This window comes from Vidua chalybeata, chromosome 27 (genome assembly GCF_026979565.1).
Source record: "Vidua chalybeata isolate OUT-0048 chromosome 27, bVidCha1 merged haplotype, whole genome shotgun sequence".
Taxonomy (NCBI): Eukaryota; Metazoa; Chordata; class Aves; order Passeriformes; family Viduidae; genus Vidua; species Vidua chalybeata.
Genome location: NC_071556.1, coordinates 1,674,707 through 1,698,258, shown reverse-complemented (window position 1 = coordinate 1,698,258; position 23,552 = coordinate 1,674,707). Strand labels below are relative to the sequence as shown.

The window sequence follows — 23,552 nt, the reverse complement described above, 5'->3', positions numbered from 1 at the left end:
CCGCCGGGCCGAGCCGAGCCGTGCCTGCGCTGCCCCCGCCGGGCCGAGCCGAGCCGTGCCTGCGCTGTCCCCGCCGGGCCGGGCCGAGCCGAGCCGTGCCCGCGTTGCCCCCGCTGGGCCGGGCCGAGCCGTGCCTGTGCTGCCCCCGACGGGCCGGGCCGGGCCGTGCCCGCGCTGCCCCCGGTGAGCCGAGCCGTGCCCGCGCTGCCCCCGCCGGGCCGGGCCGAGCCGAGCCGTGACCGCGCTGCCCCCGCCGGGCCGAGCCGAGCCGTGCCCGCGCTGCCCCCGCCGGGCCGAGCCGAGCCGAGCCGTGCCTGCGCTGCCCCCGACGGGCCGGGCCGGGCCGAGCCGTGCCCGCGCTGCCCCCGGCGAGCCGGGCCGGGCCGGGCCGTGCCCGCGCTGCCCCCGCCGGGCCGAGCCGAGCCGAGCCGTGCCTGCGCTGCCCCCGCCGAGCCGAGCCGAGCCGTGCCCGCGCTGCCCCCGCCGGGCCGGGCCGGGCTGAGCCGAGCCGTGCCCGCGCTGCCCCCGCCGGGCCGGGCCGGGCTGAGCCGAGCCGTGCCCGCTCCCAGGGATTTGGGCAGTGTCTCTGTAAGGGGAGACTGTTCAGATATGTCTGGTGACTGATTTCAAGTGACTCTGCAGAGGCAGCTCTGGAAACAAGAGGGCACAAGTTGCTCCAGTGGACTCTGGTGTGTGGTTTCCATATTTGCTATAAACCCATTTTCCTAGAGCTTGGTAGCACCTAAGTTTCTGTATCCTGACATGTTTAATGGGGCTGATGGAGCAGATTTCACTTGCATTTCTAATAAAACATTTACTTTCCTTCCTGTTCTGCAGTGATGCTTTTGCCAAGCTCCTAGAGTCTGGAGATCTGCACATGAGTTCTATTAAAGTAGATGGAATTAGCATTTCTTTCCAACATCTACTGGCAAAGATCTGTTTTCATCATCATTTTTCAGGTGAGTCTTCGTTGATGCAGAACCTTCTGCAGAGTTCCATATTGTAAAATCTCTGCTGTGCTTGGTGAGCATAACACTCCATGGGCTCAGCAGTCACCAGGAGCAGGTGATGTCCAGATTAAATACATTTGGGAGACTTTTCTCCAGTTTTGCAACACTCAAAGCATGCAGTGTTCTTCAAAATGAATTCTCCTTATGTCCCTGTGGAATTCCTGCAGCCCAGTGAGGCATGTGACAGCTATCATGGGAGCAGCTGGTGTGGAGTTCAGGCTGTAACTGTTCTCTGGAGGGTGGGTTTGATCTGTAGGGCTTCAGACTCCTTCCCCCGTGGTTCCTTTCAATGAGGGAGAGCCCTAGCTATTCAGGTTTGGGTTTCTTAATTAAAACACAAGCACTGGCTGAAGCAAAACAACTGGCTGTTTCGTCAGGCTCTGGTGTTTGCATTAGACATTGCCTCACTGGAAGTATTTCTGGGGAAGAAATCTGCATTCTGAGCAGTGTTTTTGCCACAGAACATTTGTGGCTTAGGACACAAATGACTCACCTCGTTATTGTGAAACGTCCCAGAAAAGCCAGGAGGAGCCAGGCACATCTTAACCCTGACTTCCTCCTCCCCTCTGTAGAAGCCTCTGTTCCTCAAGGCCAGGCAAAGCAAGGGTTGCTCTCCAGGGGAAGCAGGGCTTGAATTAAAATGGAATGGAATGAAATTAAATTGCTGTTTCTCTGCAGTTGTGGAACGCGTTGATTCGTGTGCATCCATGTACAGCCGTTCTATCCAAGGCCATCACGTCTGCCTACTGGTAAAAAAGGTGAGAGCACTGTAAACCCTGAGAGAAGCCAAACCTGGAGCCTTCCCTACCTTCCTCTGCCTCTTTCCAGACCCTGGGTTTGGCTGGGAATGCATTTATCCCCACTTGGAAGAGGAGATAATGTTTTTTTTCTTCTTTTTTTTTTTTCCTTTCCAAGGGAGAGAACTCTGTATCCATAGACGGGAAATGTAATGATTCTACCCTGCTTAGCAACTTGTTGGATGAGATGAAAGAGACATTGTCCAAGTGCTGAATATTCCTTATAAAATATTCCAACGACAAGAAACACACCCAACGTGTAAAGACGAGCAGACCCAAGTGTTAAGTTTCTCCCTCGTGCGCATGTACTACCCTGGGGCACGTGCTTTCAGTTAACTCCACCATTGGTTGCAGTTTAGACATTTTAAGGCTGTATGTTACCTTTTTATTTTCAGAACTTTTTACAAACTGTGGTGTTAACCCTTTCTAGCCCAAAGAGATCCTGGTGACATGACTGGAGGAGGGAGGGAGGGAGGGGTGGGCACTATTTATTCAGCAGCTCATGATGATCCCATGACCTTCATCTGTGTGGGACGGCGACTGAGCAGGACTTTATCAACAGTAGCACAGTTTGTTGCTTGTGCTTATGCCAGGGAAGGTTGACTTAATCCTTAGCCATGAAATATGTCTTCAGGGCTGCTGTAGTTGATGTATATTTCTAGCAGAGGCTGGTGCTGGACCAGAAGGCCTCTTTTTGTTTGTTTTTTTTTTTTTTATATATATATATGATTTATTATTATCTCAAGATCTATTGTGATCAGCATATAAATATCCTCCATCTCCTTGAGCTAATCCAAAGGAGCCCTGTGGGAACTGGGATGTTTGAGTTTCTGTTTATAGTAGTTGCCTTGAGCCTTAACCTTCCTTTAGTGACAGCTGGAAGAGTTGGGTGTGGAAGCATGAAATGGGCTGGAAGTGTTATTGTTTGGGTCTGTGCTCCCTTCGACTGCCCCACACACGGAGTCTGTCAGGCCTCTCCCCTTCGAGCTGTCTCTGCTGATGTGTTTTATGAGTCCACTTCAATTTCACATTCCTGAACAGTTAAGCTGTAGCAAGAAACTGGAAATCCAAAGGGGTCTGTTCCTGCTTTTTTATCCTTTTGCTCACCAGCTGAGGTTGACCATTATCAGGTTAGAGAAACAGTCGTGGGTGCAGCCCCTTGTGTGCAGGTCCATGTCGTCCCTCTGGGCTCTGAAGCCAGCAGGGTCATTCTGTCTCTGTGTCCCCTCAGTGTCCCTCAGCCCTGCCCTCACAGCAGTGAGAGCAGATTTGGCAGCACAAGTGCCCCTGGGTCCCTGTGGCAGAGCCCTCCCTGCCAGGGTGCAGGAGAGAGGGATGGATGGAGAGCCCCTGTCCCAGATGCAGGAAGGAGGAGGGATGAGGATCCCCTCTCCCTGCCAGGGTGCAGGATGGGGAGGGGGCTGAGGAGCTGCAGATTTGGGACTGTAGCAGTTGTGTTGGAGGGAAGAAGGGAGAGTCTGGGAAGTGCCCATTCTGCACTATTGGAATCTTGTGGAGTCCCTGAGAGGAAAGGGATGTCAGTGTCCTGCAGAGATGCTCAGTTGAAGTCCATTTCCAACATCCCTTGCTTTCAACTTATTTTTTATTCCCCTGCTCCATTTCTTTCCTCGCAATTCCGCACCCAGTGAGCAAAACTCCATGGAAGAGTTTTGCTTTGAGGCACAGGTCAGGAGCACTTGATTGCTCCAAAAAGATGCCCAGGGAGGAGCTGGCTGGGTCTGCACGTCTCCAGCACCACTACCACTCCTAAAACACCAAACCCCCATGCAGGGAGCAGGATAAAGTGTTGATCTTACTTGTTGGGTGGTGTCCTGTACTTTACGCGTGTCTTGTGCTCTTACACTCTTCCCACAGGAGGTATTTTGGCAAAGGCTCTGCTCTGGTGCTCTGGGTTCCATTCCAGGCCCAGCTCCGTGTCCGACCGCGCTGCCACGACGTGGAGGGTTTGGTTTTGGTCAGCCTCCCTTGGTTAGCCAGTTGTGTATTAGAAACTGAACATATTAAAATTGTCTTAAAGGATAATGTTCCTCAATTAGTGTTTGGGGTTTTTAATTCATGGATAAAAACTGTCACTTTAGCATGTAGAGTCTCTTACAGAATCCTGTGCAGTGATTCTAGAATTTTGAAACTGTTATGATGTGTTACATTCACAAATTTATTTGCTATCAACATTCCCTGGAAAAAAAAAAAAAAAAGAAAAAGAAAACAACATACCACAAGCTGCTGTAATGATTTTGTGTCAAGATGATCCAATAAACTTTCAAAACAAAGTTAAATTTTTGGCTTTATAAATGGTCCTTTCATAAGACTGTTCCAGTTTGGATGGACCCAAAACCCAGGCATGGATTTACCCCAGGGCTGAATAATGTATCTTCAGTGGAGGTAAGAGGAATCTCCTTCCTAAAGGAGGTAGGGAATTCCTAATGCCATCCCCTTGAAAGGCAACTCTGCAACAGCAGCTGTCACTAACACTGAAGTTACAGGAAAAAATAATTCAGACTATCTCAGTTAAATGTCCATTGATTGTTTTATTTTCTGGATCATGATTGCAGCTAAAATCCAGCACTTGGAAAATGGGAGCTCTGGTCTGAATGAGGCCGGAATCAGCCCCTGCTGTTGCTTCCTCTTGGCCTCCAGTGAGATTTGTGACATACGTGGTGACATTGATCTGAGGATTAAGGCCCTGTCCTGCCACAGCAGGAATGAGGCCTTGGCCTGGCTGATACCCCAGTGCTTTCCAGTCACACCAGAACCTGTGAGAATCCTCTTGGGACAGAAAATCCCTGGGGCTGAGAGTCAGGAGCCACCAGTTCTGCACTGGGAATTGCCCAGTAACTTGCTAGCCCTATTGCTTCAGGAACGATCCAGGGCTTCTGCTCTCAGTACTGCAATCCCAGCTGGACCTGCTGTGGGGTGGGACTGCACAAATCTGATGGAATGGGATGGAAACAAAAGCAAACCCCAGCCCAGGAAGTGCCTGGAGCAAAACTCAATGTTAAATGAGCTACAGGAGCTGAACTAAGGGGCCAGGAGCTGATCCTGCCCCTTCCTCAGCCCTGGAGTGCTGTGTCCAGTTCTGGGCTCCTCTGGAGCAGAGCTGGAGCTCCTGGTGTGGGGCCTGTGCAGGGCTGTGAGGATGATGAGGGGATGGAGAATCTCCTGTAAGGAAAGGCTGTGGGAACTGGGGCAGGGGAAGAGCAGAGATTAATATAGATACAGACAACACACACACACATATATATATATATATATATATATATATGGATATATGAAACATCAGAGGTAATGGGAAGAAACTGAGCACAGGAAATTCCATCTGAGCAGGGGAAGGACTTTGCCCTGCAAAGACAGAGCTGCCTGTGACAGAGCTGCCCAGAGGGGTGGTGGAGTCACCTTCCCTGGAGCTCCTCAAAAGCCATCTGGACACAATCCTGATGTGCTCAGGGGCCCCTGCTGAGCCAGGTGAGCTCCAGTGGTGCCTCCTGACCTCTGTTCCTTGGTTCTGTGACCGGGAGTTGCCCACGAACCTGGCACACAGGCTCCTGCCCTAGGGCAGAGCATCATCTGCTCCTGGAGGAATCCAGCCAGAGAGGCCCCGCGGCTGCTGGAGCAGGGCCCGGCTGCTCCCGGGAGCAGGAGCGGGATCAGCTGCTCTGCAGGAGCAGCCAAGCTGCTGCCGTGAACCGGGGCCAGCTCGGGCAGCCAGAAACCCCCGAGGAGTTGAGGCTTCAGCCCAGGTTCTGCGGCTCAGCCGGGCTGTGAACACCCTGAGGTTGTTCAGACTGGAAAAAAGGAGACTCAGGGGTGACCTTATCACTCTACATCTCCCTGAAAGGTGGCTGTGCTCAGGTGGGGTTGGGCTCTGTCTCCAGGAACTGACAGAACCAGAGGACACAGTCTCATGCTGCCCCAAGGGAAATATAAGTTGGATATTAGGAAGAAGTTTTTTACAAGAAAGGGTGATAAAATTCTGGAATGGCCTCCCCAGGGGGGTGGTGGAGTCCCCATCCCTGGATGTGTTTAACAAAGCCTGGATGTGGCACTGGGTGCCAGGGTTCAGTTGAGGTGCTGGGGCTGGGTTGGACTCGATGATCTTGGAGGGCTCTTCCAACCCAGGGATTCTGTGAATTCTGTGAATTCTGTGAACTGGGGCGTGGGCTGGGGGCTGTGAACACCTGAGGGACTGAACCGGGGCCTGCAGAGGTTGTGGGGCACCTGGGATGCAGAACTGCAGGTTCCAGGAGTGTTGGAAAAGCCCCCGTGGGGCAGGAGCTGGGGTGAGGGCCGGGAGTTCCACAGGCTCTGCTTCAGCTTTCGGCACCTTTTGATTTTGGGCTTCCCAGGGATTTCCCACCGGCGTTTGGCTTTCCCCATCCTGACGTTGTGAGCAGTTCCCTTTGAACCGGGGGCTGGTTCCGGCCACTTCTCCTTTTTATGACCTTAAAGTTGAGGGCTGGGCAGGTCCCTGCAGCTGCCCCCGTTGGACCAATGCCCTGCTCAGAGCCCCCTGAGCATCCCTGCCTTGTCCCTGCTCCTGAAAACACAAACAGAGAATGAATGGGAATAAAGGAAAACAAACGGAACAGAATAAAATGGGAAAATAAAATTTAAAAAAGAAAATAAAGCAGAATAGAAGAAAAGAAATAAAAGGGAAGAGGGGGAAATTACTGGAATGGAAGAAAAGAAAAAGAATTAATACAAGTACAAAAATAAATACAAAGAATTATGTATTAATAATAGAATTAAAGAAAATAGAATTAAAGAAAATAAATAATAAACCAGAAAAACATAAGAAAATTGAAAACAAAAGCAAATAGAAAATTAAAATAGAATAAAAATAAAATAGAAAATAGAATAAAAGAGAAAATTAAAAGAAGACTAAATAGAAAATAAAATAAAGATAAAATAGAAAATAAAATAGAAAACAAAATAAAGTAGAAAATAAAATTAAAATAGAAAATGAAAGAAAATATAATAAAAGAAAATAAAGTAAAATAAAAGGAATTCAGATAAGTAGAATAAAATATTGAAATAGAATAAAAGAACATAGAGTAAAATAAACTAGAATAAAATTTTTACAATTTTACCATAAAACACGAACTGTCCCCCCACCAACCTTTCCCCCTCCCCTTCCCCCGGCCCGTCCCTCCCGTGGGCGGGGCCGGCGCAGGCGGGGGCGGCCCCTTTAAGAGGAAGTAGCGCCGGCCGCGAGCGGCGCGCGGGAGGGCGCGGGAGCGGCGGGAGCGCGGCGGCCGCGCGGGGCGTGCTGCGGCCCGCGGTGAGGGAGTGCTGCGGCCCGGGGAGCTGTGCGCGTCCGCCGGCGAGGGACCGCGGCCCGGCAGGTGCGGGGACTCGGGGCTGTGAGGGGCTCGGGGCGGTGTAAGGGGACAGGAGAGGCTGTGAGGGAGGAGGGCCCTGCGGGACGGGCTCGGAGGGGCCTCCGGGGAAAAGGGGCCTGGAGGGGGCCGCGTGTCCCCAGCCCTGCCCACGTGTTCCCGCAGCCCCGGTGGCCGCGTTCCCCCTCGGGGCCGGGCCGGGCTCTCCCCGGCCTTGGCGGGACGGGACGGGACCTGTTGAGCCGCGGCCAGCGCATCCCCGCTCTGGGCGTTGTTTGTGCTTGCCTGGGCGGGGGGCGATGGCGGCCGCGGCCCGGCCTGAGCCCCTCAGGAGGGCCCGGAGCCCCCCGGGGCGGGGATCAGGGCTCGGATCAGGGCTCGGATCTGCCTGTGCTGGCCCGGCACCGAGGAGAAACCCCTTGGATGGGACATCCCCGAGCAGAGCCCTGGCTGCTGGGCACAGCCCCCTCCCTTCAGAGGGGTCGACCTGCTGCAGGATTCATGAGCAACCGAAAAATTCATAATGAGGAAAAAAAAAAAAATACCGCAGAGAGTAAGGGGGTTGATGGCACAATTGTGGAGTTACAGCTTTCAACTTCCCTATTTTATCCCACCTTCTCGACTTTCTCCAGCCCAGCTGCTATAGGTAAAGGCGTAGCCCTGAAGTTCCAACCTTTCAGTCTCTAAACTGGTCGGGGAATGGGGAATTTTCCATTTTTTTTTTTCAGGTCATGGCGAGCCACAGCTCAGCTGTCAAGAGGGAGAACGTGTCAGGAGAACTTGAAAGCAAACTCTTGCTCTGCTTCTGTCTCTTGCTGTGGGCTCAGGAATTCTGATCTTACAGAGCTGCCTCTGCTCTGATCTGTGCATAGTGAGCTCAGCTCCTTCAAAGAAACCTGTGTGAGAAGGACAGGCAAAAGTAAAGGGCAGGAAGTCCTCTGGAGGGAAAGGACAGAGGATCTGGAGTTGTCCAGTGTCCAGCATAGATGTTTGGGAAAAGCTTTTCTGTCAGTGCTAGTGAAAGGCAGGATTCCCTCCTCTTAGAGCTTGGAGCTGCAGAGTGGCTACAGCCACTCTGGATTTCTGTCCCTTTGTTAAAAGCCCCTTTCCGGTCTGGAAATCTTCTGCCAAGTTGCAGGCAGGGAGGGATTTTGCTGGGAGATGTGAAACTTCCCCAGCCACCTGTTTATCACAGTCCCCAGGGCTTTGCCCTTGCACTCTGCTTCCTTTTCCAACTTCAGGCTCACTTCCAGCTCCCTGTTTGTCTATCGCTGTTCCCTGGACTGTGTATCCCATGTTTTAGATTTACTTTCTGTCTTGGTCACTTCCTGTGAGGTGAATCTGGGGTGAGCTTGTGACTTTTCAAAATTCCCAGAAAGAGGGAGAGCAGCATTGGGAATTCTTTCCAATGGTGGCAAAACCTGGAGCTGTTGTTTTACAGCGAGGTGCTGAGCAGGGAGCTGGTTCCCTGTGCCTGGCTCACCTTGCAGCTCCTGGGATGCTCTGTTGCTCTGTCACCTGTGCCATCATCAGACATGGAAATGAGCTCTCCCCTGTGCTTGGCCAAGGCTTGGGGAGCTCGGAGTAGACTCAGCACCCCGAGCAAAGTTGTCCTGCTTCACTTCAGCTGCCTCTGGAGCTGTTTGCCAGCTGCTTCCTTGTCCACATCTAACATGGTCCTTCTGCTGATGGGGTGAAAAGTACTCTCCACACTGGAATGGGGTGATTTAGTCCCATTTTGGAGGTTGGGCTGTCCAGATCTGTGCTGTGCTTGGTCACTCTTGCTCCTCTGTGAGGGCCAGGGATCTCCATGGCCACTCTAATGAAAAAGAAAATGTCCCATGTGAGTATTGAAAGTATCTGGGGTCAGAGCACGGAGATTGCAAAACCTTTCCCATCCTGCCCGCAGGTCTGGGAAGGGAATTGCTTTCAATTTCTGAGTTTTAATTTCTAGTAAGACAGGGAAGTATTTTCTGGTTCTTGACCCATAAATGCTGCTGTAAGTGGATGCAGAACCAGCTTTACTGGAGGTTTATCAGCTTATCTTTAGGAATATGTAATACCCAGCTAATGCTGTCAATAAAGAGTGCACCGTAGGCTGCACCTTTATCCTCCTTTTTCCAGATGCCCCTGGGAGGCAGAGTTATCCTGAGGCCTGGTTTGGTCTGCTGCCTGCTTCCCCCTGGAGCTGGTGGTGTGGTAGAGGTGCTGCTCTGCTCCTGGTGCAGCTGGGTGGGTTTTTGCTCTGGGTACTTAAAGCAGAAGGGCAGGCAGAGGAAGGGATGGAGGCAGCAAATGCCAGAAAAAAAAAAAAAAAAACAGCAAAACAGCAACTTTTGCAAGTGGGCAAAGCCAGAACAAAACAATCCATCACACTCTGACAGCTCTGACTTCCTCCAGAAAACCTGGCTGAGGTCCCAAAGGGCTGGTGCTGGTGTTGGGTCAGTGTGAGTGAGACGAGGCCACCGTGGTGATGCTGCCAGACACTCCCATGTGTGACCCTGTGCTGATTCCAGGGAACTCGTGGAGCTGGTGGAAGTGAGCTGGAGCCACCCAGGCTGAGGTTGCAGCAGGAGCTGAGCTGGTCCCATGGCTGCACTGAAAGGCCCGGTATTTTCTGCAGGCCTCTCTTGAGGCTGTTGTCTGGCTGCCCTTGCTTCCTTCTCTATTTCCTCTGGCTGTGTGATGTGGTTGGTGTTGAAGTGGTCTCCAGCTCCACATCCATGGGCTCCTTCTGTGCCTGGAGCTGTGCTAAGGGATTGAGTTATTCCTGTATCTCCTGCCAGGGCAGGAGAGGCCTCGTGGGCCTCTGCTGTCAGCAAGAAACAATTCTGCCATTCATCCCAACGTGTGACATTAACATAGGGAAAAGGGATGTTTGTCCCTGGGATTATCCATGCTCTGGGAAAGGCTGGTTGTGTGGCCAGCTCGTGCTCCAGCTCAGCCCTGGGGTGTGATCCCACACTTCCTGGGATCCCAGCCCACTGTGAGAATGGTGCCATAGTCGTTTTATCATCCTAATGCAAATTTCATGCTCCAAACTGATGTTAGCTTTGACTTGGGTGGGGGCAGATCCCAAAATTAGAGGAAATGGAACTGCTGTGGGCCCAGAAAAATCCCTGTCCAGTGAGGATAGTACAGAGCCTGCACAAGCAGGGAGAGATGAGCAGCTCAGCTGGGACTTAATAAACACCACCCTGCCCTTCCAGCCCTGTAGTGGGGACAAGCAAGAAGCCTTCCCGAAGGACCAGGCTGCTCTGGGGCCTGGAAAAGTGGGAGCTGCTCCTACTTTGCCATCACTGGCCGTGCTCTTCCCTGGAAGTACTTGTGTGTGCAGTTAACCTGTGTGCTGGAGTCGTGACCCAGCTTGTCAGCTTAGCACAGCCCTGCAAAGCCCGCAGCGGATTAGCTCTGCCTCCACACGCAGCCCATCCCGGCTGGATCCATGGAGACCTTCCAGCAGCGGGCTCTGACATTGCAATGGATGCAGATGTCACGTAAGAGGCAGCAGGGCTGGCCCTGAGTCAGTAACACCCCGGGCTCTGTGGGGCTCCCTGCAGTCACTGCTGCTCCACGGGAACAGTTGGAGATTGCAGCATCTGCTGCCTGACCTTTCCCTCTGGGAGGGAAGCAGGAGAAGACCTTTTACAGAATTTACTTTCTCATGTGGCTTTTGTCCCTCTGTGGCTGTGGGGAGGAAGGCCAGGGGGACAAACCACGCTGGAAATTTGGGTTTCTTGCCTTCCCTTTCCCTTGCCAGACTGGGTTTTCCAGCCTCCCCAGCACTCACTGTGCTCCCTCAGCATCCCTGTGCAGTGTGAGCAGTGTCACCCATAACATCCCTCCTGTCACTGCCCTGGCTCTGAATGTCAATCCTGAGTTTGAAGCCAAGCAATAAACTCCCTGTTCATCCATCTGCCTGGGAGGGATGCTGGTGTCTCATTGCTGGCTGACCTGGGCTCTCTGCTCCAAGCAGCAGCATTCCCACCTGCAGCTCTTGATGGGCTCTACCAGAGCTCCCCTCACCTTTGGTGGGTCCTCTGCTTTCCCAGATACTGCTTAATTTAACGGAGCTTTTCCCTTTATTCCATAAACTAACTCAGCTTTAGGATTGTCTGGAATGCTTGGCCTTGCAGGGGCGAAGGAGATGCCAGTTAAAGCCCAGAATAACTATTTTTGGTCTTTTATTATGATTTTTATTTTCTCATGCATATAGCCTTGTCCTGCTCCTAAACCAACCTCTTCCCCTAAGCCACCCTCTTTCCAGTCAGGCCCTGGAGACGTGAGAAGTCCCAGGAGAATTGTACCGTTTCTTACTCGGGAATTTCCAAATTGTGCAGCAGATTGGAATTGCAGGGCCTGGGGGTGGCTGGCAACAGCAGGCAGGACCTTCTTAAAGCTGACTCTGGTGAAAGACAAAAGGCTCTTTGTTTGCCCAAACCTTGGGAATTCAGCATTTCCAGCGTGCCCCTGTTCAGATTTGGTTGCGAAGGCTGCTGCTAAAGCACTTTCTAAAATAAAAATGTGGATGTTGTCCTGCAGAGCAGCAGAATGAAGTGGGGTTGGGGTTGGAGGTGCAGCGGGGCCGGGTCGAGCTGCTCCTTCTCCAGAAACTTCTGAGCAGCTTCAGCTGCCGGGGCTGAGCGCGGGGGACGGACGGGGAAGGCAATGCCGAAGGGAACGGCCGTGGCTCAGCTCTCCAGCTGCAACATGGAGTGATCCTGCAGGAGGAAAGACAGAGCTTGCAGAGGGGAAGGATTAGCTTTTGGGAAAACATTGGCAGCTCCCTGGGCTGGGAGGCTGGAGGCAGTGCCAGACAGGAAGCGGCTGACGTGGAAGTGCCGGCTGGCCGGGATTATGAATGGCCAGGGTGCCTTCCAGCCACCCTCCTCGCCCTGCCCTGCCTGAGGTAAGCACAGGGCAGACCTTCGCTCCTCATATCACACATCCATTCGAAAGAGCAGCTGGAAGTCTTGTCCCAGGAAGACAAGCCCTCGTTTGTTGCCAGACTGTCTCTGGAGGCGCAGAAACTGGCTGCCATTAGTGTAGCGCAGCTGCCAGGATTGTTCTGCTCCCTGCTCTCTGTAGTAAAATCTCCTCTTTGATCGGAGAAAACCATGATCATCCTGTCTCAAGACACTGAGCTAGTGCAGAGTGGCCATGGGAAGGGATTTGTGAAAGGAGCGGGGTGGAATTGTGGAAAAAATGTGCGTGTGTGTCCGTCTTGGCTGTTTTGTGCAAGTTGCCTGTTTGAAGCTGCTTTTCTTCTCTTCCTCTCTCTGTAAATTCAGGTTTTTACTTGAAATGTCAGTTCATCCAAAATACCTTTATCAGGGCTGCTTTATCAGTCAGGGGGGTTTTGTGTCCTGTGTTGGGAACTCTGGCCTGGCATTAAGGGCCCTGGGAATGGCTCAGGGGGAAGCAGGATCGAGGCTCCCTTCTTCTGGGGAGCTCTGGGGACACGGTGGCTGTCACAGGCTCCCCACCCAAGGGTTACAAGCAGCTGGACTCGGTGGCATTCGAGGACAGCAGCCTGGCTTCCCGGATAGGAAACTGGACAAATCCCTGATTTGAAGAGCTGCATTGCTCCTGGGCTGTGCTGAAGGGCTGTTCTACCAGAGGCAGCAGGATGTGGCCAGCCTGGCTCTGGGGTCAGGGAGGAGGGAGGTGGCCTCGTGTCTGACCCCTCCCCAGCTGCGGAGCCGCCCATGAAACAAACGGGGAGGTTTTTTCCCCTCTTTTGAAAAAGGAAGCTTGGCCTCGGCGCCTGCCGGCGCTGACAGAGGGTGCAGAGCAGGGCTGAGCCCTCTGCAGGAGTGACCTGCTGAGGCCAGGAACACAGGTAGGAGCTTGCTGACTGCTGCCTTGTTGGTTTTCCCTGGCTGTTGTTAAACCCCTGTGCAGTGTTGGCAGCAGAGGGGAGCATGGAGTGCTGCTGGAGCTGGCACTGATGGTGCAGTCATGGGACTCCTGGAGTCCTTTTTGGGCCATTCTGCCTCTGTAGGGAGGGCAGGATCTGTCGGGAACTCTGCTGGCTCCTGGAGAGCCTCGGGATGGCTCAGCAGGGTGCAAGGGGAGGCAGTTTCCTGGTGTTTTGGAGGACGTGACTCTTCCCTTTTCCAGACTGAGCTGCTTTTACAAGTGACCAAGAGTTGGGAAGCAGCCCTCTGGGCTTCCTTCCTCTGCCCAGAGCCCGGGGTTAGAGCAAGGCAGCTCCTCATGATCCACCATTCCTGGCAAGGGAAGAGGAACGGCAGGACCATGCCAACAGTCCTGGCAGCAAAACCAGCACAGGACTGGAGCTGCACAAGCAGAGAGTCAGAGAAAAGGAGCTTTTGGGATGGGAGGGGAAGGGAGGGCCAGGCCTTGAGACCCCTGGGCAGGCAAGTCCAGCATAGTAGGGAGCTGCTCCTCCCGTGTCCTTGGGATAAGCTGGAGGTGTGTTTGTGCCCTGGACAGCCCACGGGGGTCATGGGCCCTATGATCCCGAGCGCTGGCCAAGGTCCTCTCGGAGCACCGGTGACGTCTGCTGTGATCTTGGCTGACTGAAAGGAGGAGGCAATAAAATGTACTGAGGTTTGTTTACTGGGGGGGAGTGGTTTTTCCCCTCACCTTTAAAGCTTGCAGATACCATCCAGGTGCTTTGCATGTCCCATTTCCCAATTGTCTCTAACCTTTCCTTTCCCTTGTGTGCGGGGGCGGTGTCAGCTGTGACTCCTGCCTGTGGAAGTAGGTGTTGTACAGATGATATCATCTCCGAGCAATGTCAGGGATGCTTTGGTCTCTGTGCCTCTTTATTTTTATTTTTTTCCTAGAGCTAAATGTTTCTTTTAGCTCGTTGCAGTCAGAGACCGTAATTAAATAGGCTGCATCTGCTTGATGTCTCAGCTACTCATTTTGCTAATGCTTCACACAGATGCTGAATCGTCTGAGACAATTGCTCTGTGTTGAGCTCCCCAGTTCTCAGGGAGGATGTCTTCATAGGATCAGGAATTTGTTTGTAGGACGAGTACTGCCTCGACACCAAGTGAACTGCTCATTTGTACAGAGACCCTGACAAATGTGAGGGCTGGGCAATCCCCAGCCATGTGACAAGTGACAAGTGTTGGATCCTGCCCTGGGATGGGGCAGCCCTGGATGCAGGGACAGGCTGGGAATGAGAGGCTGGAGAGCAGCGCCATGGGAAGGGACCTGGGGGTCCTGGTCAGTGGCAAGTTGGATCTGAGTCACCGCTGTGTCCTGGCAGCCCAAAGGGCCACCCTGTCCTGGGGGCACCAGGCCCAGGGAGGGATTGTCCCACTCTGCTCTGCACTGGGGCAGCCTCACCTCCAGTGCTGGGGGCACTTTGGGCACCACAAGGTCAGAAGGACCCAAAGCTGTTGGAGAGTGTCCCAAGGAGGGACACGGAGCTGGGGAAGGGGCTGAGGAGCGGCTGAGGGCACTTGGCTCGTTCAGCTGCAGCACAGGAGACTGAGGGGAGGCTCCTCGGGGGCTGCAGCTCCTCCCGAGGGGAGGCAGAGGGGCAGGGGCTGAGCTCTGCTCTGGGCCAGGGACAGGAGGCCAGGAAGGGCTGGAGCTGTGCCAGGGCTTGGCATGGAGCTCAGGGAAAGGTTCTTCCCCCCGAGGCTGCTGGCACTGCCCAGGCTCCCCAGGGAATGGTCCCGGCCCCGAGGCTGCCAGAGCTCCAGGAGCGTTTGGCCAGCGCTCTCAGGGATGCTCAGGGTGGGCTTGGTGGGGTGGCTGTGCAGGGACAGGGCTGGGCTGATGGTCCCTGAGGGTCCCTTCCAGCTCTGGACATTCTGGGATTCTATGAAAAGTCTCTCCATCCCGCTCAGATGAGGAAAATGGTTGGTGTTTGTTTCTTGATGTGTGGTGCCAAAGCCAGGGGATGTTTGGTTTTACCCTTGGGTTTTACTCCATCCACATCCATGCCAGGCCCTGCAGTGCAGATCCTCCAGAAAAGCAGGAATGGAGTCATGCTGCTGGGGGTGCTCCAGGGAGCCCCATGGAGGGTGGTGCTGCTGCTGCTTTGTGGTTTCTTGTGTGAGAGGATGTGTTTTCCTCCATCTCCAGTGCAGGGAACTCATCACAAGTGCTTCCCTGGACTTTCTGCTGGAAGTAGCAGCAGCCTCAGCACCTGCTGCCCACATTTCTGGTTCCGTGGGGCCTGTGCCTCGGTTCCAGGGTGGGCGCAGTCCCTGGAGCTTCCGGCTCTGCCACAGGATGTGGCCAGGCTGTGACACAGCTCCTGCTAACCAGCACTGCTCAGCTGTCTCTCCACACCCTTCATTTCTTCCTCTGCCACGTCTGGGGCGGGATCACGCTCCAAAGGACACATCTGCCAAGGGTTTGTGCTGGGTTTGCCTCCCCTGAGGTGGCTCACGGGGTCACAGCAGCTGTTTAGCAGCAGGAAGGCCAGGTTGGATGGGGCTTTGAGCAACCTCGTCTAGTGGAAGGTGTCCCTGCACACCAAAGGTGTCCCTGCCCATGTCAGGGAGTTGCAGCTGGATGGTCTTTAACGTTCCTTCCAACCTAAACCATTCCATGATGACATATCTGCTCTAGATTCACCTCTCAGCCCATGGTGGATCTCTCTGAACCACATTAAAATGCTTTTAGGGTTTCTCCCAGCACATCGTAGCCCATGTTGGGGTTTGGATCCCTCAGCTCCTGCATGGAAGAGGTTACTGAGCCCATTCCCACAGGAAATGTTGAGCCTGTTCTTAGTGAGGTGAACTGGAGTGGTTTGGGGTTTCTTCCTCACTGTAATTAAAAATGAGGAAACAAGAGGCCTTGGCTTTAAAGCTTTTTAATCTTTCTTCAGAGAAGAACTGCTGATTAGCACTGCAGCATCTGTTAGAGATGGGCTCGATTGCAGCCGTGGTAGTCATGACCTTGAGTTTGGGATGTGCTTGCCAGCATTTGAGGACACTATTTACCTATTGGAACAACACCGAGGCCTCATGTAAATCTAAGTAGATTCTGCTTGGAGAAAGGTTTTTTTTTTGCTTGCTTGTTTATGAAATTATGGAAACTTATTTATAATATTTAAGGCATGAGCTTAATTTCTATTACTTTATTAATTTCTCTGACCAGCACATGTAAAATAATATTTTTGGTACACAAAGCTTTCTGCCTTAAGCTTTCATCAAAGAGCAGCCTGGCACAAATTCTGTGAGGGGCTGGATGTGGGAACAAAGGAGGTATAATTAGCTACAGATAAACAGAGCTGTGTTTCTCGTCAGCATCCCTTCAGATCTCAACTTGTGTCTCACCCTTGGAGCTGATTATTTTCTACAGTCTGGAAGAGGAAGATGAGCTTCCCCTCATCTTCCAGTTTTCAACTTGTAAACGCAGCTAAACTGAAATGGGAAATATGTTTATGGTCTGTGTGCACCTGCAGAAGAGGTTGTGGCTGCTCTCAGGACTGGTGTTATTTCAGGGTATTTGCTTTCTGGGTGCCTGAGCTGTGACTTCTTCTTCTCATTGCCCTCCACCTCTTGGTTCCTGTCTCTCACTTTCGGTGGCTGGCTTGGTGGGGGCTGTCTGGCAGCAGCTCTGAGCTGTCCTGTGGGCTGGCATGACCTGGCCTGGCCTTGTTTCCCAAGGGGGGATGCAGAGGTGAATATGGGATCTGGGTGAAAGCCAGCTGGTTTTACCCTTCTTTGTCAGTGAGTGTGAGCCAAGCAGGAGGTGGCATTTCTGCAGGCTTGGGGTCTCATGGTGTGGCACTGTTGGGGTGAGTGGCAGCCCTCTCCCATGGCTGTGGGGCCTGTTCCCTCATTCCCACATGGAACAGGTCAGGAGGTAACTGTTCAGCCCAGGTCACCCCTCCAGCCTCCCCTCCCCTCTGCTCCAGCCGGGGAAGGGAAGGGGGAGGAAGGAAAGCTGCCGTGAGCTCCCCCCCTTCTCAGATGTGGGGCGAGGGCCCAGATGGCATCCCAGATCTCTTCCTATGGGATTGAGACGAGGTTTCCTGTTGAGAAAGCTGCTCCTAATCTCTGCCCTTCTGTGCTGTGTTGCAGATCAGGACCAGATGAGCAGAGGGAGGTTTCTGTGAAGATCAGAGTCGCCCCAGCCTTGCCCTGGGAAGTGGCCGCGCCTCCGGCTGTCACCGCTGCGGGCCTGGAAGACACCCAAGAGAAGGAAAATGTCCCACGCTTTGAAGCAAGTGTTCAATAAAGACAAAACCTTCCGGCCCAAGCGCAAGTTCGAGCCGGGCACTCAGCGGTTTGAGCTGCACAAGAAGGCCCAGGCCTCGCTCAACGCCGGCCTGGACTTGAAGGTGGCCGTGCAGCTGCCGCCAGGCGAGGAGCAGAACGACTGGGTGGCCGTGCACGTCGTGGACTTCTTCAACCGCATCAACCTCATCTACGGCACCATCAGTGACTATTGCACGGAGCAGTCCTGCCCCGTCATGTCGGGGGGCCCCAAGTACGAGTACCGGTGGCAGGACGAGCACAAGTACCGCAAACCCACGGCCCTGTCCGCGCCCCAGTACATGAACCTGCTCATGGACTGGATCGAGGTGCAGATCAACAACGAGGACATCTTCCCCACCAACGTCGGTGAGTTTGGGTCCCAGCTGGGGCTGGAGGGAGGGAGGGGGTGTGGAGCCTTCTCGTGAAGCCCCTGTTGCTGTCCCAGGAGATGCTGCAGCACAGCTGACCCCTGTGGCAGGGCAGTGAGCTCTTTGCAGCTCTTCTGCAGTGCTGGAATACCCAGAGCTGTACCAGATCCCACTGGGAGTCATGGATACCTCAGGGCAGTGAAACAGTAGGCTGCTCTTAGAGCAGTTGGTCTCTGAGGTGGCTCGGGAGTGGCTCATGCTGGATGCAGGATGGCTCTCTGGGAGCTGATGGCCAGCCCAGGTCTGAGGCATAGCTCTGTGTCACCTGGTGACGGTGTCACGTGCCATAATCACCCCCTCTGTTATTAGAGGCCACACTGGCTGCCTCAGCCCCTCCTGAGGGGTGGGATGCTGGCACAGGCCTGGAGGGAAGGGCCATGTTTCATCTACTGCCAGGACCATGGAAACAGGAGTCTGGCCTAAGATACCTCAATCTCCATATCCAAACCCAGCTTTGGGACAGAGATTGTTGGGTTTTACTTTGTGATGAAGATGGAAGAATTTAGTCTCTAAGTTATCAGCTGAGCCTATGCAGAGCTTCCATCTCCTGGGATGGAGGAGATGAGGTGCAGCAGAGCTCCCTCCCTCCTGCTCTGGTGTTCATCCCTTTGGAGCTCTGATGGGATGCAGTTGGTCCCTATTTGGGGCACATCTGCCACTTGAGCATCCACAGGGATCCTCCACTGTGCCAAAAAGCTGCTTAAACCTGGTGTGGAGTGGGCAGAGAGGGGAGGGGGTCCATAAACAGCCAGTTTGAGACAGCTGCAGCACCAAACCCTCCCCAGCCATCCTGCTCGTGCTGCACAGGCTCTGCTGCAGCTCTCTGGGGACCTCACTGGGGGTGTTGGTTCTGTTCTGGGGTGCAGGACGAGCTTCCGACAGCACGAGGGTTGTGGTTTGGGGTTTTTTAGGTGTTACTGTCTTCAGCTCAGCTTCTACCAGGTCCTTCAATTCTGACTGAAATGCTGCAGCTCTGGCAGAGCAAGGAAAGGGTTTAACTCGTCCTTGTTCCTCCAGAAACAGTGTGAACTTTACACCCTGATATCCCATGGAGGTGGCTGCATGGCCAGACTGCTCTGCTGCAGGGGCACAGCCAAACAGTCCTGGAGCCTTCAAAGAGGACCTTAACAGCTTTAATTTTTAACCAAGGAGCTAAAGATGTACCAAAACAAGGGATAACTGTGGGGAGTTAACAGCACCAGCCCTTTCCTTTGAGAAGTTGCTTGGTTGTATCTGGTGTTTTGCACTGTTTATATAAATAAATCAAACAGGAGTAGAAGAAAACTCTTGTCAGACTGAAACAACTGCTGGGAATGTGGGCTCTGCTTTCAGTCACAGCAGTGCATCACTCTGTCGCTTAAAAAATCTGTGCTTTGAAAAATGTGATCCAAAGGAAAGGAAAAAGGAGAGGGGAGCTGGAAATTACCAGGGACAGAACTTTTGCCTCAAGCTGTCCATTTTGCCAATTTAGCCCTAAGCAACCAGCTTTAGCTTGACCGAAGGTTTTCATGGCCACTCTTCCCCTCCCAAGGTACTCCCTTCCCCAAGAACTTCCTCCCAGTGGTGAAGAAGATTCTCTCCAGGCTCTTCCGGGTGTTTGTCCACGTCTACATCCACCACTTCGACAGGATCACCCAGATGGGCTCGGAGGCCCACGTGAACACCTGCTACAAGCACTTTTACTACTTTGTGAAAGAGTTCAATCTCATAGACACCAAGGAGCTGGAGCCCCTGGTGAGTGTCTGGTGGGGCTCTCAGGGTCTGGGGCCAGCACAGGGCTGGGGGAGTCACAGAGGGCTCTGGAACCTTCTCAGGAGGCCCCACTTCCAATCCTGGGGTCAGTTTTGGCCCCTCACTCCAACAAAGACATTGGGGGGCTGGAGCATGTTCAGAGATGGGAACAGGGCTGGGGAGGGGTCTGGAGCACCAGGAGCAGCTGAGGGAGCTCAGCCTGGAGAAAAGGAGGCTCAGGGGGGACCCTGTGGCTCTGCACAACTCCTGACAGGAGGGGCTCAATCTTGTCCCAGGTAACAAGTGACAGGAGGGAGCAGTCTCAATCTCTGCCAGTGGAGGTTTAGATTGGATTTAAGGGAAAATTTCTTCACTAAAGGGGTGGGACAAGCATTGGAAAGGTCTGCCCAGGGCAGTGTTGGAGTCACCATTCTTAGAAGTGCTCAAAAAACGTGGCTGTGACACTTGGGGACATGGTTTAGTGGTGACACAGCAGTGGTGGGGTAATAGTTGGAGTTGATGATCTTGGGAGTCTTTCCAACCCTTAAGTATTTAATGATTCTCTTCTAAAGCTGGTTGCCCAAATTCAGGACCAGTTGGCCTTGCAGTGTAACTGTCAGGAACCTGGGAGTCAGGATGTGACTGGGATGTGCTGGGAATGGGAATGGTGGGGGGAACACAACCATGCTCAAACTGGAGCTGTGGGCAGCAGGGTCACCCCGTGCCTAGGAATGGTATTGACAGCTAAAGACAAGGTTTTTTATCTACACCCTCACCTGGGAGCCTAGATCTCCTTCACGGTCCCTTGTCTTCTCTGTCCCTTTGACAGAAGGAAATGACCTCCCGGATGTGCCACTGAGCTCAGACCTTCCTGCTCCCACCTCGGCACCTCTTCCGAGGACTCCGAGCCCCAATCCCATATTGGAGACGTGATTCAAGGGGAGAACAGAGATGTTTCGTTTAAGAAATTATATATTTTTAATGAGTTTCAATGTAAAACTGTGATACTGCAGGGATATTTTTTTAAAGATGCTCTAGATTAACTAATTTTTTATAGTAATTTCTATAAAAAAGAAAGAAAATATTTTGTGGGCCGCTTGATGGGAATGTTGGCTCTCGGAGTGGGGAAGAGCTGCCTGAGCTGCCTCCTCCGTGTGCCCCGAGTGAGCTGAGCCAGACACTTCACACAGAGCTGTGTCGTGGGGCTGGTGCTGCCATGGAAGCGGTACCTCCCTCGGGATACACATTTCCCACCCCTGAAGGCAGGGTACAGGACTGGTGTACACGGATCCCCAGGTGTGGATCCCCCAGCACCTCTTCCACTGGCTGTGAGTCTGGGTTTGGGGCAGAGCTGCTCTGTGCCCACCTGTCCCCAAGGCCTGGCTCTCGTGCTCTCCCTCTGAGTGAGCTGGGACTGGGCTTCATCCCATGGCTGCCACAGTTGGGGCCGGTGCTGTTGGAGTGGAAATCTGCCCTTGTGTGTCAGCCCAGCCCTGAGCTGAGCTCTGCACACTCAGCCCGGCTGTGGCTCTGCACTGTCCCCATGGGGACACAGATCCACACTGGCAGCTCCTCATGGGAGCCACCAGAGGGAAGGTGCTGGGACAGGCAGCAGGAATTCTCCTCTGTCCCCTCCCTCCCTGCCCCTCGTGGTACGCTGACCCTGCTGGGACCATCCCGCTTCCTGCTGGGGTACGGAGCCTTCTCCCTGTTCCCAGCATCACCACCCCGCCCAGCTGTGCACATCTGGGACCAAAATCTCTGCTGTGCAGCCAGAGCCCCCCAGCCTCGCCCGCTGCTTGCACGAGGAGAGCTTGGCAGTGCCCCCCGGTAGGTAGTGGGTCTACCTAGGATTTGGGGACCAGTAAGTGACCAAACTGCACCACTAACCATTTCTTCCTTACAAAGCGTTCCCGTGCCCTGGAATCTCTGTACATACGTGACTCTCTCATTTCTCATCCTGCCGTTAGGACACTCGTACAAATACCACTCGTTCTCTGAAATGGAACCAATAAATTATGTTGTATTTACACAGCACACGCCGCCGCCGAGCGTCTCGTGACTGCACGTTCGTCAGAACCTTCCCATCAGCAAAACAAACACAGGGTGTTTGGGCTCCTTGGGGATTGTGCTGGGGAGCTGGGAGCTCGTGGGTGTGTGCTCCTGGCACAGCTCCTGGGGGCTTGGTTGGGTTCCTCCTGCTCTCCACGTGCCAGGTCCAGGCTGCTCCCAGCTCTGCGCTGGGTCCCAAGGCCATGGGGCCTGACCAGCAGCCTGGGGTTGTCCTGACTTGTGTCTGCAGTGTCTCTGTACCCAAGGGTTGAGCTGTTCTCCCAGCTCTGAAATGCAGGTGGAAGTGGGCAGGGGAGGGGAATTCCAGCTCACCAACTTGCCAAGAGGCTCCTCTACCATGGGAAGGAGCCAGGGGTGCAGTCATTGAGACTGGTGGACTAAATTGGGGAAAACTCTGCATTTGGGGGATGCACATTGTTTTCCTGGCCAGGAGGGGAGTGAGAGGCTCCCCAGCTGTAGCTCCTCCTGTTCCCTGCCTGCAGCACTGGCTCTTGCCCATTCCCCTGCCCAGTGGAAGTGCTGGGACCACCCTCCAGCCCCTCTCCCACTGCTTTGTGGGTGCAGCTCAGCTGGAGAACATGCTGTTCCTTGGTGTGGAATATCTCTTTGGCCAGCCTGGCTCAGCTGCCCCAGCCCTGCTTCCCCCAGTTGTTGTGCCCCTCCTTGCTGGCAGAGCACGGGACACAGAAAGTCCTTGGCTTAGGATAAGCACTGCTCAGCACCACCAAAACATCGGTGTGTTATCAGCATTATTCTCATCCCAGATCCCAAACACGGCCCTGTACCGGCTACTGGGGAGAGAGCTGGCTCTGTCCCAGCTGAAACCAGGACACCTGCAAGGCCCCACGTGCTGAGCTGTGGTGGGGCTGCAGGTGGGTGGTGAGTGGTGCTGGGTCAGCCCTCGAAGCCAGGGCAGCTCCTCTTGCTGTTCCTCAGCCTCCCTTTTCACACCCATCTGGAGTGCTGTGGGTGCTGAGTCCGGGCATGTGTGGCACCCAACCAGCTGTGACCCACGGGGCTGCAGGGACCTGCATTCCTCAGCCCCCCTTCCTTTTTGGGGGAGAGACCCTTCCATGAGAGACCAGCTCAGCCAAGAGAGGAGGAGGAAAAGCACCTTTGTAGGAGATGTGGCAGGGCTGGAAGTGGCTGAGCCCAGCCCCACGCCCAGCAGTGCAGGATGTTGCCCAGACAGGTCTGTGGAGCCACAGCTCAGCCTTGCTCTGCCTCTGCCCCGGCAGCCCCAGCCCCACTTTCATCTCCCCAGGCTTTCATCTCGTGTTTACTTGCTCCTGAGCTGCAGCTGTGAGTGCTGCAGGGAGCAGGCAGCTGTGAGCCCCTGGGGCTGAGCCCCCAGGGCTGAGTTCCCAGTGCTGAGCCCTCCAGGCTGAGCACCCCAAACAGTGCTGAGCTCCCAGGACTGAGCCTACCCAAACTGAGCCCCCCGAGCTGAGCCCTGCCTGGCAAAGGGATTTAGCCTAGACCAGGACCTCTCAGTACTTTCACTGCTCATCCCCCTGGCACTGGTTGGGTGCAGAGGCATCACAAAGGCTGTGCTGAGAATCCAGGGAACAGCTTTGCAGATCTGCACTGCAGGACCTGGGCTGAGCAGGTACTGTGCCCAGGGCTCCAGCAGCCTCCCCCCTGCGGGGCTGATCCCTTCCCAAAAAGCACAGATGGCATCTGCCCCGGAGCTGGAGCGGGCGCGGGCTGGCGGCACAGAGGGGGCTGTGGCTGCCGTATGTTCCGAGAGAAATGCTCCTTTCCTGTGGTTCAGAGCAGGGTCTCCTGCTGCTCCCAGGAAGCCGTGGCTTGTCCTGATCTTCCCCTGCTGGGCTTCTCCATCCCCTGAACCCTGAGGAGCTCAGGAGCTTCAGAGCCTCAGTTCTGCCATGAATCTGGATTTAGGATTCTGCCAACAACATCAGTTTGTCACAGATGAGTGATTTAGGGTCAC

The 23,552-nt window shown here is 53.9% G+C and overlaps 2 protein-coding genes and 1 pseudogene across 3 annotated transcripts in view; all 3 read left to right on the top strand.

Annotated features, from left to right (window-relative positions):
- AP3D1 (adaptor related protein complex 3 subunit delta 1) overlaps nt 1-4,104 on the top strand; it is a 43,311-nt gene extending 39,207 nt beyond the window's left edge. Inside the window, exons 30-32 of the mRNA XM_053965761.1 lie at nt 838-959; nt 1,689-1,768; nt 1,926-4,104. Coding sequence (XP_053821736.1) covers nt 838-959; nt 1,689-1,768; nt 1,926-2,021 — 298 coding nt within the window. The 3' untranslated portion in view covers nt 2,022-4,104. The remainder of the gene's footprint in view (nt 1-837; nt 960-1,688; nt 1,769-1,925) is intronic.
- Nucleotides 4,105-7,070: 2,966 nt separating this feature from the next.
- Nucleotides 7,071-20,443, top strand: MOB3A (MOB kinase activator 3A). 2 transcript variants are annotated; one of them, XM_053966004.1, is made up of 4 exons: nt 7,071-7,170; nt 17,190-17,732; nt 19,326-19,528; nt 20,355-20,443. In XM_053966004.1, exons 2-4 carry the CDS (start codon nt 17,315-17,317, stop codon nt 20,382-20,384), a joined length of 651 nt encoding a protein of 216 aa, XP_053821979.1. In that variant the 5' UTR covers nt 7,071-7,170; nt 17,190-17,314; the 3' UTR covers nt 20,385-20,443. The 2 variants fall into 2 exon arrangements, with proteins under 2 accessions (XP_053821979.1, XP_053821980.1); XM_053966005.1 differs by lacking the exon at nt 7,071-7,170 and adding an exon at nt 12,917-13,006.
- Nucleotides 20,444-20,729: 286 nt separating this feature from the next.
- On the top strand, nt 20,730-21,564 carry LOC128800650 (uncharacterized; annotated as a pseudogene).
- Nucleotides 21,565-23,552: the final 1,988 nt, after the last annotated feature.

Excerpts from the sequence above, each read along its gene's own strand:
- MOB3A (XM_053966004.1), top strand. The coding sequence starts at position 17,315 with ATGTCCCACGCTTTGAAGCAAGTGTTCAATAAAGACAAAACCTTCCGG. Across the intron at positions 17,733-19,325 it reads CATCTTCCCCACCAACGTCG|GTACTCCCTTCCCCAAGAAC; the intron begins GTGAGTTTGGGT and ends TCCCCTCCCAAG. Across the intron at positions 19,529-20,354 it reads CCAAGGAGCTGGAGCCCCTG|AAGGAAATGACCTCCCGGAT; the intron begins GTGAGTGTCTGG and ends TCCCTTTGACAG.